Source organism: Ochlerotatus camptorhynchus, unplaced genomic scaffold, assembly GCF_037179485.1.
Source record: "Ochlerotatus camptorhynchus isolate MF236.1 unplaced genomic scaffold, CSIRO-AGI_Acam_v1.1 ptg000052l, whole genome shotgun sequence".
Lineage (NCBI taxonomy): Eukaryota > Metazoa > Arthropoda > Insecta > Diptera > Culicidae > Ochlerotatus > Ochlerotatus camptorhynchus.
Window position 1 is genome coordinate 1339060 of NW_027040542.1, and position 12016 is coordinate 1351075.

General features: G+C 40.0%; 1 protein-coding gene across 2 annotated transcripts; it reads right to left on the reverse strand.

Moving 5' to 3' along the window:
* Positions 1 to 597: 597 nt before the first annotated feature.
* mxt (Eukaryotic translation initiation factor mextil) lies at positions 598 to 11389 on the reverse strand. 2 transcript variants are annotated; one of them, XM_065239192.1, is made up of 10 exons: positions 11329 to 11389; positions 9617 to 10214; positions 9249 to 9547; positions 8999 to 9191; positions 8790 to 8861; positions 8212 to 8272; positions 7672 to 8149; positions 4524 to 4959; positions 4337 to 4455; positions 598 to 1940 (listed from the first exon to the last, which is right to left on the reverse strand). In XM_065239192.1, exons 2-10 carry the CDS (start codon positions 9720 to 9722, stop codon positions 1686 to 1688), a joined length of 2019 nt encoding a protein of 672 aa, XP_065095264.1. In that variant the 5' UTR covers positions 9723 to 10214; positions 11329 to 11389; the 3' UTR covers positions 598 to 1685. The 2 variants fall into 2 exon arrangements, with proteins under 2 accessions (XP_065095264.1, XP_065095266.1); XM_065239194.1 differs by lacking the exon at positions 8790 to 8861.
* Positions 11390 to 12016: the final 627 nt, after the last annotated feature.

Genomic DNA, 12016 nt, shown 5'->3' on the forward strand with positions numbered 1-12016 from the left:
CATAAGACCCCCCAAAATTAAAAACATTTAAAGCACAGATAAACGGTAAATTTCAAAGTATCGTAGTTGGTAGTACCGCCACCTGTGGCGCGCATAGTCAATTCCCTTGCGTTTGACTTTTACACACTACCGCCATTTGTTCAGCGTACTACCCACCACAGTTTACTTAACAGATGGCGGTAATGTTTTACGGTGAGAAATATTCAATGTGTTATATCTGTTTGTCTGTGTTTAAAGTATGTCTTGCCTTGCCGTTCAGAATATGGAGCTGTTCACAATATGGTGCTTGCACGGTTCTCGTTCTTTTCATATTCGGGGAAATGTAGCACAATCGCGCAGGGAATATTCTCTTAAAAACATTTAGGCCAGCACTTTCTACAAAAAATAAATTTTATTTCTTATATCCAAAACGTAGTCGCGATCAGAAGTTACCTTTTTGTTAAGCTCAAATCTTGTATTTTTTATTAATCATTTTAAATTTTATCACTCCTCATATTTGACGTTACGGTTGGGCTAAATATGTAAGTTGATCGGGTAATAATGGGGGTTAATATCTGTTTTCATTATTTTTTTCTAACTTTTGATTTGTTGTTAATAAACTTAAAGACAAAGGTTCAGCATGCTTGTTTTCTCTCTTTCGTAAGGTTTGACAACTATTAACTATATCAGGGAAATAACTTGCCGTTTACTCAGTTCAGTACTTTTGAAGATTGATTGTTTCGCATTGTCATTGAGAGTCTCAACACAGGTTTTCATCCGAAGCGCCCAAGAAGAGGGTTCATAAATACGTGTATAAATAGAGAACAAAATAAATAACATTTTTTTTCGATATAATAGATCATAAATAAAACAAACAAAAATTGTTCCTGAAAAAAAAATTGGTCAAAAAACAAAATCAACAGCAATAGTGTGTCTTCAATGTTGGATCAAGCAATATTTCTGAATTATTAATTATAACAACATTTGGGGTAAAGGAACGGAAAATGTGTTTTAAAAAAACTATGAAATCTTTTAGAAGGGTCGATTATCAGTGTTATCAGTGCACTGTTGTTGGAGGTTGGATTTTGCATGGTGTGCGGTTGTTGTTTTGCTCTTTGTAGACTAGATGGTTGTTAATACACAGCATCATTTGCTTAGGGTTGGTTTACATTCCGAGTGATGATAAATCGTGTATATGGGTTGAGTGATTGTTAGATGAAGTATGCTAATCCTAAGAGAGATTTGCTTTCTTTTTTTCCTAATAGTTAAATATGATCTCACTGTGGTCGAATTGCTTTTTCTACTTCGCGAAAAAGATTCCAGTTCAGTTTTGTTTTTTTTTTTGTTGTAAAAATTATGTTCGGTTAATCTCATCTTCTGATGGTAGAAATAACTGGATGTTTGGAACCAATTCAAAGGTTACCGTTTCGGTTCGCTAATCAGAAGCGACTTTGTAAAATGAAAAGAAGGTCCCAACTCCTTATGGGTTTCGTGAATACATGAACGTTAGCATCAGGTTTAGAGGAAACGCTAGCTTATTTAGCCGCTTGCATTCCCTGTCTCATACCTCTACCTACTAACAACTAATTATTACTGTTACAAAAATAGTCGTATCAAAAGTTAGACATAACTTTAGTTTAGCAATAGTATATAAATAGAATAATTGTTCTGTATCAGCCCACCAGAGAACTACAAGCAGCTCTCGCTTACTTCGGCACCTCCTGTTGCTGCTGTTGTGACGATCCATCGGTGGTCGCACTGGATGCGTTTTCTCCTCCACCATTGGTCGATATCGTTGCTGTCGTCGAGGCGTTTCCGTTGCTGATCGAATCTCCACCCTGCTGCTGTTCTGCCGTGGCAGCTTCCGCGTCAGCAAAACTACTGGCGCTGGGACCTTCCGTTTGATATTTCATTTCCAAAAATCTATCACCATTGAAGCGGGTCTTTTCGTCATTAATGTCCTGTGGGGGAGCAAATTTTCGGAATTTTTCCGAGATTCAAGTGGAAAGCGGTTTAAAATATTCAATATACCCATTGAATAGCGGTCGATTAGTGGTCGTTTTTGTCAGTACATACTTACATGTGAGTTAATGATTTATTATTTTGCAATGTACAACATTCATTGGTGCGATCGTTAGAATGGTAACTACAAGTTGGACACAAGACAACTGGACAAATTGCAGGTAATGGAAAGTTGACTTCGACAATGACTCATGCAAAATTTACTAATATTGATCTTAATAATGACTAGGAGAAGGACAAGGTTGATAGAATCCACAAATGACCGCTAAACAAGGTTGTCTTGCCTTGCCATTTCGAATTTTTGATGGCACGAAACTCAGTAATTTCAAAAATTTCCTATACGAAATGATATGCAGTGCTATTTTTCATCTTAGTAGTTTCTGAGCTTCGTGCAATACAAAATCCGAAGTAACGAGGCAAGACAAGCATAATACAAGCATTATTGGACTCTACACACCTTGTCCTAAAAAAAAATATCTGGGTTTGAATTTGCAAAAGTTTTCTATATATTAATGCCGCCGTTAAATACCGTATGGTGCCCGTTCACCGCTAACTTTAGAGCAAAATCGAGTTTACATCGTTAGTAAAATTACTTTTCATAAATATATTGAGCATATTTTTGCACTAGTTTAAAGGTCAGTATCATAAGATTGTGGATAAAATATAAAACATTCATAATAATGCCGTCAAAATTGATATCGACACATAATAATGCATGTAATCAGGGGTTCCCTTCACCACTCATGTCGTAGAGGAAATATTTACATTTTGAATTGTATATCTTTACTGGTCATTTAACGTATTATATGACTTGTAGGTTATTAATATATTGATTAAACACTGGCCTTCGCTATAAAAATATTGGTAGTAATGTCTATTTTAAGTTTATTTTTGGAGTGAACGGTGAAGGAAACTCTTTATCATTGTTGGGTCTCCATTCATCACTCAAACAAAATTATATTTTCAACAATAAACATTGAAATAAAAAGCCGATGGTTGAATGTAATCAGCTGGCATCTTAAACGAGTGACTAAGTCGGATAAATGCATGTTTAGAACTCATTTTGGGAACTTGGCAAAATGAGCGGTGAACGGGCACCACACGGTACTACGCATAAAAAATGTTACAATTAGAAGCAATGTCTAAACGCAATGAAATTCTGATGAAAAAAAAAACAACGAACATAGATTAACTCTTAACAAGTCTCCAAATTTTCTTGTGTTCAAGCCTTCATAATTTAGACACCACAACTGAAATATGTACAATTCCATTATATTGCCAATCCAGAGAAAAATTAGCACTGCATTTGAAAATCTTGCTTACTTTTAAAGCTGCGGTTGTCTCTGGATTGGCAATAGCTTAAGCATAATTGAGTGACAATACAGAAAGCACATTGTTGTACAGGATGAAATGCGGTTAGTGACTTACATTAAACTTTATTCAGTTCAGTTAAACTTAACACTTATATGGAAGGCTTCGTTTTCCGATATGCTGGGTTTCGATTGCACTTAGGTATATCTATTCAACAGGCATAGTTATTCATTATATTCGTATGCTGGTTTGATTCCATTGTAAGCTCGAATCGCTTTGCTTGGTTTGCTTTCATTTGGTTCATTTATCCTTTTTGCTTTTGTTTTTAAATCGATGATAAGTTAAGTTTTTCAATAGAATATGTCATAAATTCGACAGAATATATAGTTAAAAATAGCAACAAACAAAAAGCGTACTGATAAGTTTTAAAACAGGTAATTCATTCGACATCAAATGAATGAATTGTTGTTCAATTCGAAATGATCTAGCTAAAATCAACAGAAATCCTGTCTACATTCACATTGCAAGGACGGTCAGAGCGTTATGGTTGAACTGCGTTGGAATCAATTAAAGAAATTATTCAATCATCGGTCGATTTGTATCGCATCAATCGGTACGGGATGATGGTTTCGGAGCTATTTCTCGACAGATAGGACAAATTATTGTTTACACCGTGCTGAGCACGCCCCGTACCTGGCGAACCGTAGATATCGAAACTGCTCGTACTGAGCGAAGCGTGGCGATTGAGGAAGCCTTTTGTAAAGTGAGTGGCTCTTCTAGGCTGATGGGTATTATTATTATTGCTATCACTAGTGGTGATGTTGTGGTTGTTATTGTTAGTATCGAAATGACCACAGCCTTTGTTGTTAGTGCAATTAATGATGGTACTCGTCGTGGTAGGGGTGGAATCGGAGATTGTGGTAGTAGGAATATGATTATATATTTTACAGTCGGATCTCGGGCAGTCCCGATCGCCAGAGGACATCCGAGTGCCCGGTGGGGAACTGATACCATTGTCGTTTACCTTGTTTCGTACTAGATAGGGTAGCTTGTCGCAGATCTTCAGCCAGTCACGTGGCAAAGCCCATGAGTGGGGAGATTTGGAGTAGTAGATCAAGCGTTCGTATTCATGAACGATTCTCACTGTGGAAAAGCAGATTATAAAACGTATAAATGTCCTGGAAAATGGGGGGAAATTTCATTGAACTCACCTGGCGTAGAATCGTCCTTCGAAGCTGGCGTGGCGCCAGCACCATCTTTAATGCCCTCCGGTGCGCTATCCTTGCGTGAGAAGTGGCTCCTTCTGGATCGACTCAAACCATTGTTCACTGGCGTAGAAGAGACCAACGTCGAATTGGAAGAACTGGAACTGTCGCCCGATTTTAGACCAAGAGTCGGTGGGTCTACAATGAATACATCGTCATCCACTTCGATGCAGTTGCCCCCCATCGATCCCATTCCGCCGGCCATGGCATCCAAGCCGACACCACTGTCCACGAAGGGCGAACCGGTGATCAGTTGATGCTGACCTGCCATCGGCGTTACCGGCGAGGCTAGGGAACTTGGCAGATCGAAACTGGATCCCATCTCAACTGAGGCAAGGAATTCGTTGCTGCTGAAATAGTCGTCCAGCACCAGCTTGGCAACCTACGGAAACATATAACATAGTGAAATTAATTGTAACCGATACTTGGGCATTCCATAGCAAAACGATATAGTGGTTCTCAGAATTTCGTAAAATTTGTAGTATTGTTTATTAGAAGGTTAGAAGATACTGACATGTAAGCACATATCATCGGTAAGAGACGTGTGTGTGAGAAAATTTGCGAAAAAATCTATGGGCACCGGTGGGATTCCCATTCAGTACACGGGTGCATTGCCAATTATACAACGGTGGACATTGTAGTTTTGTTTCTTATGCAAAATATTAGACCAGTATATTTTATTTTGTCATTACGATAACCATTTGCATGTTAGGGTGGTCCAAAAAATCTATTTATTTAAAAAATGATCCATAACTTTTGAACCACATTTCAGCCCATTTCAAAGATCAAAATATCAAATGAAAGGTAATTGAAAAATACTCGTGATGTGTATTAATAGAAGTCCGAAACAAATAATGTAAGAAAATTTCCTTAAGTCTATGGCTTTGACGTATTCGAGATTTGAAATGTGGGATTTCTAAAAGTTTTCAAGATCCCAGATTTGAAAACAAAATACTATGGTCCCTGAAAAAAATTGGCGTTGAAAATTGTGGTCAGGAAATTATCCTAATAATTTGTTGAATGTTTTCATAATTTGAAAAATCCAAGAAATGTAGAATTCAGGGGAAACATGTCAGAAGGGTATAACTCGAAACGTAAACAATGGCTTGAACGTCGATTTCTCTTGAATGACCACTAGAGTGATGCAAAATTTGAAATTTTCGCTCCACAATACTTAAACGATTCCAAATCGGATCCTGACTAACCTCTCAAAATTTGAACCCATTTGGTGAGAAACAGAAATGGCACAAACCATTTGATGTTTGTATGGAAATTACTATGGGAAAACCAAGATTTTTGTTCATGTCTATCTAATAATTCACCATATCGGTCTGCTTCAAAAGCTTTCAACTTTACTTGTAGGAAATTTTCCCAGCTACAGCTTTGCTCAAGACCACGTTTTGATTAAATGCAAGGATCGAAAGTTATTAATGGTTCAATGCACTGATGTCTTATGATCATGCTTAATCAACTGCTCAGCAGGCAACATTGGTGTTTCTGGGGCGTTGAATAGGACACAAAAATTATGGCTACTATGTCACACTGCAAAATACAGTGTTGCCTACAGAGCAGCTGCTTAATCATGTCATAAGTTTACCAATCTCTTAAATAATTAATAACTATTTCCTGTCTCGTTTTACATAGAAATCTCGATAACTTTTTCAAAGGGACGTATCAGCTTTTGTAAACAATGCATTTGATCGTCGATTTGGCGTAACTGGTAGCTCGCCCACGCATGCTAACACTGCCATCAGATAGGGGAAATTTTCCTCTACCTGATAGTGGTGTTAGTAAGCGTGTGCGAGCTACCAGTTACGCCAAATCGACGATCAAATGCATTGTTTACAAAAGCTGATACGTCCCTTTGAAAAAGTTATCGAGAAATGGTCTTGTGCAAAGTTGTAGCTGAGAAAATTTTCTATAAGAACAACTATCGAGCTGTTTTGCAGCTCAATATTGAAAAAGATTAGAAGGCAATGAACAAAAAGTTGAGATTTCCCATAGTAATTTACATGTAAACTTCAAATGGTTTGTGCGAAGTCTGTTTCTTAATGAATGAATTTCAAATTAATGAACTTCAAATGGTTTGTGCGAAGTCTGTTTCTAACCAAATGAGTTGTAACTTTTGGAGGCTAATCACGACCCGATTGGAAACCATTTAAGCACTGTGAAGCGAAAAAGTCAAATTTTGCATCAGTCTAATGACCACACACCCACGGAATCTGACTACACCAGCTAATAGAACGAACATTGTTCTGTCAGATGATTTAGTTAGTTTGAGTGGGTGTGTTGTCATTCGTAAGATACCGACGATCCAAGTCATTGTTTACGTTTCGAGTTAGACCCTTCTGACATGTTTCCCCTGAATTATTACCTAACAAATTCAGAGAAAATCTTGGAAAACAGTTCAACGGAATTTTGATTAATGTGATGTGATGTGAATGGAACCCACCATCAGTGCAAGGATTACCAATGTCTGGTTTATATTAAAAAATGGATGGTTTTGTATTAAAAAATGAAATTCATCATGCACACGGGATACATCTTGTCAGTCTTCACCCCAAATTTTAGCCAGTTTGGTTCATCCAGTCCTGAGATATCGTTGGGACCCGTACATCAACTCTGTGTTTCGATAAAAACGCGTTACAAGTTTTACAGTCCGGTTGCGCGTGGAACAAAATTCGGTCAACGAATATCAGTTACGAATACGTGTTTACTAATACTAATACTAACACGTGTTTACTAATACGAATCGAATTCGACCATTTTTGAAAAATCGATTTTTTGGTCGATTTTACATGTATGTAATTTCCTTTTAGTTTCGTTATAAACATTTAATGCAATTAACTTTCTCAGTTTAAAACTGCCAGTCATACTTGACAATGTCGAAGTTATATTGATGTTCTATATATAAAATAAATGTCTCACGAACACTAAAGTCAAACGTCGATACATAAAACGAGAAAGGAAAAGAAGAAAAAATGAAGAACCAAGAAGGTATCCCGCGATATCTACTTAAAAAGAATCCCTACGGTCTCACGCAGCATCTGGAGATCTCTATACAGTCATCTACAGATAGGTATACCTCACTTACCCTGACTAAGTCGAAGCAATCTCCGGTGATCTTGATGCTGTGCTTGCCGACGTTGACAGTATATTTGAAATCGCCTAACGAGGCATCATTCGTGGAAAAGCTATGCAACAGTAGCCCCGCCTGTTGGCCGTTGTTCTGGGATCCATTTCGGGTGAGCTTCGGGTGGCTATACTGTGGCTGTGATTGTTGCTGCTGCTGGTGATGGTGGTACATGTTGTTGTTGCTCAAATTCAAGCTCAGTCCAGTAGCTGATTGCTGGTTTGGCACATAGGAAACAGTTCCGTTCGGATTGGTGATCATAGAACCGCGCTGTCCGCCGGATGGGATGCTAGAGACATCCGAAATCGACCGTCTCGGATGAATCATTTCATCCGAAGCCGACGAAGCCAGCGAACTGCAGGAACCATCGTGAGAGGTCTCCAAGCGCACCGGAGAGGCATTCCGGCGGATTGTATCTTCGATAAGTTGCTTTGCGTAGCTGTTTTGGGGAGAAATTACAATAGCATGTCGGATGTTGTTGTTTTTTAACACAGAACCTACTTTATTTTCTCCTCGTTAGGACCGGTGATCTGAACAAGACGTTCCTTGGCACCTGGATTAACTGCAAATCAACGAAACAATGCATTACCTTTGGCACATGACACATATCTCTATTGAAGTTATCACACAGCACACAACGAATCCAAACCATTTTGTATAATATCCAACAAATTTGCAATGAGGTGAGCGGTGGTCAAGCGTGGTGCATGATGCAAGTGAGAAATTTCCTACACAGTCTTCCTGTTGTAGGTATATGAAATATGAAACACGTGGAGCTGGACGAGCTTGCTAATTTAATAATGAGATATGCGAGCAACTTCTTCGCAGCCCAAAACGTAATTTAGAACGTGCATTTATGAATATGAAGCTCGGACTTGGCGCTTTGTGCAGACTAATGGGCATTGTAACTGTGTTTGAACTCCCAAATCCGATGTAAGTTTCGCATTTATGGTGATGTGATTTGTGCAGAATAATTTGGTTTAGTGCATTTTCTTATATGAAAGCCTTATTTGGGCTAACAGGTGCTGTTAGTGATTTCACACGCAAGAATACTAGCCGCCAGTGGCGAGCATTTTTACCTCTTTGGAACGATATTACAGTCTCGCTCAATTCCTCAATCATGTGAACTCTACGTCCCTTGATTCCCATAACTTACAGTACGGACGATGGTTGGAAATAAACGTTTAATTAATCGAAAAAAAAGAATATCTTCGCCAATAGGATTCAGTTTGCATTTCAGCTGAATCCTACTGTCCTATTGCTGATCGAAAAACGAGCAACATATTACCTTTTCCAGAGTCAGCGTTTCGGATGACGATCTCGTCCTTGCAGTACGTCTTGCCGGGGATTTTTGTCGGTTTCGGGAACTTGCCCGACGTACGGATCAGTTCACCGGGGGATAACGAGGGAATCACCTGCTGTCCGAGGGACAGTCCAGGCGGGGAGGTGCTCAACAACGATGGATCACCAATAACATCCGGCTGAAATTGCAAATATGTAAACAACTGACGACCTGGATCGACTCGAGATTTCGTTACCTCAACATTGGTTGCCTTGTGCTTGTAGTACGTATTGGTGCCGTCCGATACTTGCCACGATTTAGCTCGCAGTTCAATTAGCTCCAACAGGTTGAGCCTGGTCATGATGTTCAACCGTTCGTCCTGCGATGCGTTGCGAAAGATGACAAACGCACGATCAAGTGTGTCTTTGGAGATGTTTTCCAGCTGAGGTCCGTGTAGCCGAAGGTTAGCCAACAGTGCATTCATACCATCGGCGTTGTTGCACCCGTTGGCCAAACTGGCAGCAACATTCTCTGTCAACGTGATGAGTTCTTCGACTGTGAAATAGAAGGTTTTAAATCTGATCAAAACTGATCCAATCTAATAGAGATGGGTTGAATACTCACTTGATTGAACCTCATACACAGGCACGTGGACATGCGATTGCTTCAACGTCGACTTGAGTGGTCTTGGTGGCTCCAGATTCTTCACTGCTCTTCCCATCTGCGCCATGCTGACGGTGCGAATCGAAATTGATATTCGATAACGATATTAGTCTCGAGAGAGATCCAATCCGTGACAACTCTGGCCCTATGGGTCGTCTCTTCGTCGTTAAATTGGTCAATTTCTATGCAGCTTGTGTTTAACACGAAGGAGTTGCTGCCTCTACCTTCACTTGGTGTAATCAATATTGATTTTCACTCGGGCAACGGCGAAACAAGACTGACTTATTGGACTGTAATGTTCTGATTGATTCCTGCCGAGGTGATGTTTCGTCGAAGTGTCGTGCCTTTCCTCCTGGTGCGTGTTTTGCTGCTATACCTTCTCACGAACGTCCCGTATTCCAAAAGTAAGGCAACATACACACTCACACGCACGCAGCCACTCACGTGGAGACCACAGTCAAGAAGTGATGAAAGACGAGTAGATGATGAATTTGTGTATAATGGCAACAAAACAAAACGAAAATACATAAACGGATTTGCCGATGTTTGCGCACCTCCCCTGCGGAATCGAAGGAAAGATAAGAACAGGAACTATAGTAAATAAGGCCTATCTTCAGAACGTGTATAGCTATAACCGTACAAATTTATCGAATAAACAAAACGAAACCCTTCAAAGGCCAACAACACGTAACCGCACAATGCATTGCGTCGCCAATCGCGGCGGTCTTTCCTATTCCGGTCTGTAGCGCAAATCTTCAAATCGAGCTGACCACTCAGTGCAAGGAAAATTGCGATGTAGGCTTTCGGCACGAAATCCAACAGAAATCGGAGAAAGCGGAAGCAAGCAAGAAAAAAAACCGTATGATTACTCGCCTAATCAGCAAGTAGTGAAAGAGAAAAGAGCTATCTCAATTATCCTCGGAATAATGCATTACCGTGCAATAACACCTGAAGAAAACCTACTGCGAGAGGAATATGAAATGATTAGGCTCAATAAACAATGAAACAAAAAATGCCTGTGGAGAAGCACAATCTCTTCGTTTCAGTTTGCTACAAAGCAGTTTTGTATTGTCCAAGTGAGATCGCCCATGATCGTGCGATGATGACACATTCGAATTCTTCCCTCGCACGGCACCAACCATCCGCTTACTTCCCTTGACCTCCGATCAAACGACGACCGTATAAAGTTTCCTTTCCAATAATAAGAAATTGATAGTCTCTTGTTGCTGTTGTTGTTGGTCAAAGTATTAGCCGAGTTCCGATCGCTACCAAAGTTTAGAATCCGTCTCTGCCGCATACTTCAATGAACGCAGTATAAGCGAAACCGACCGCCCACTCCTCGTACACTACTGACTCCGGCGGGGTATTATTTCCCACCCCCAACCCATTTTCATTCCCTGCCACACAACACAGCACAGCTGCTGTCAAACGCGCCTGGCTAATGACGGTGCGCGAGTTTCTTTTTCTTTTCACCATCGTCACACACGAAGTGGAGAAAATTTTCTCATCACACTTTTCTGCCACCGAATGCTTGGTCCGATCCCGTCAAAATCCAAACCGATCGCGCACTAGTTGATTACTTTCACCCACCACTGTGTGGGACACATTCCAGCGGGATCTGGGGACGCGAAATTTGCAAGAAAATTACGCATTTTCCATCTTGCATGGCTCACCTTTTTTTCTGCCTCTGCTGCAGACCAACTTTCCTGAACGCGAACAATTTGTCGAATGTGGTTGAGTTTGGTTGGTGTAGTGGAAAATGTGCGGATGTGTTGCTGATACAATACGATGCATGCCAGAGCAGTTCCAGTGTGCCTCTCGCTCTTGCTACTGTCGATTGGATTTACTTTGCGATTGTGTGGGAGTACACAAGCTTCGCTGCATCGGAGGGTGCATTTTGTGCCTTTTCAACCAGGTTTCTGGGCGACATCTGGCCGACATTGGACAAGACTGATTAGCAAGAGTTGCGCCTGACAGATTGCATTTTTGCGTTGCGCATTTTGAGCGCAAGACCAAGATGTGTAAAGGCAACAAGGTGCACTGACTTGCAAGCCCAAATCAACAATTTTTAAATGGATAGACTCAGTAAAATTGATATGGTTATTTTGCATAATGACATATTTAGGTTATCATCCAAACATTTTGTGGAATAGTTTTATAATTTGGGTTATCGCTCGGATATGATATTTGGTACTGGGTACTGCGGACTCACTCAGTATGCTTGTCAAATGGGAGAAAAACATTCAGAATCAACAGATGTAGTTACTCTTCTCTTATCTAGTGTTAAGTTTTGTCATCACATTATAGGTAAGTAAGCCAGTTTTAAGCCTTTAGCGGTCCTTTAATTAACCCTATCTTAAT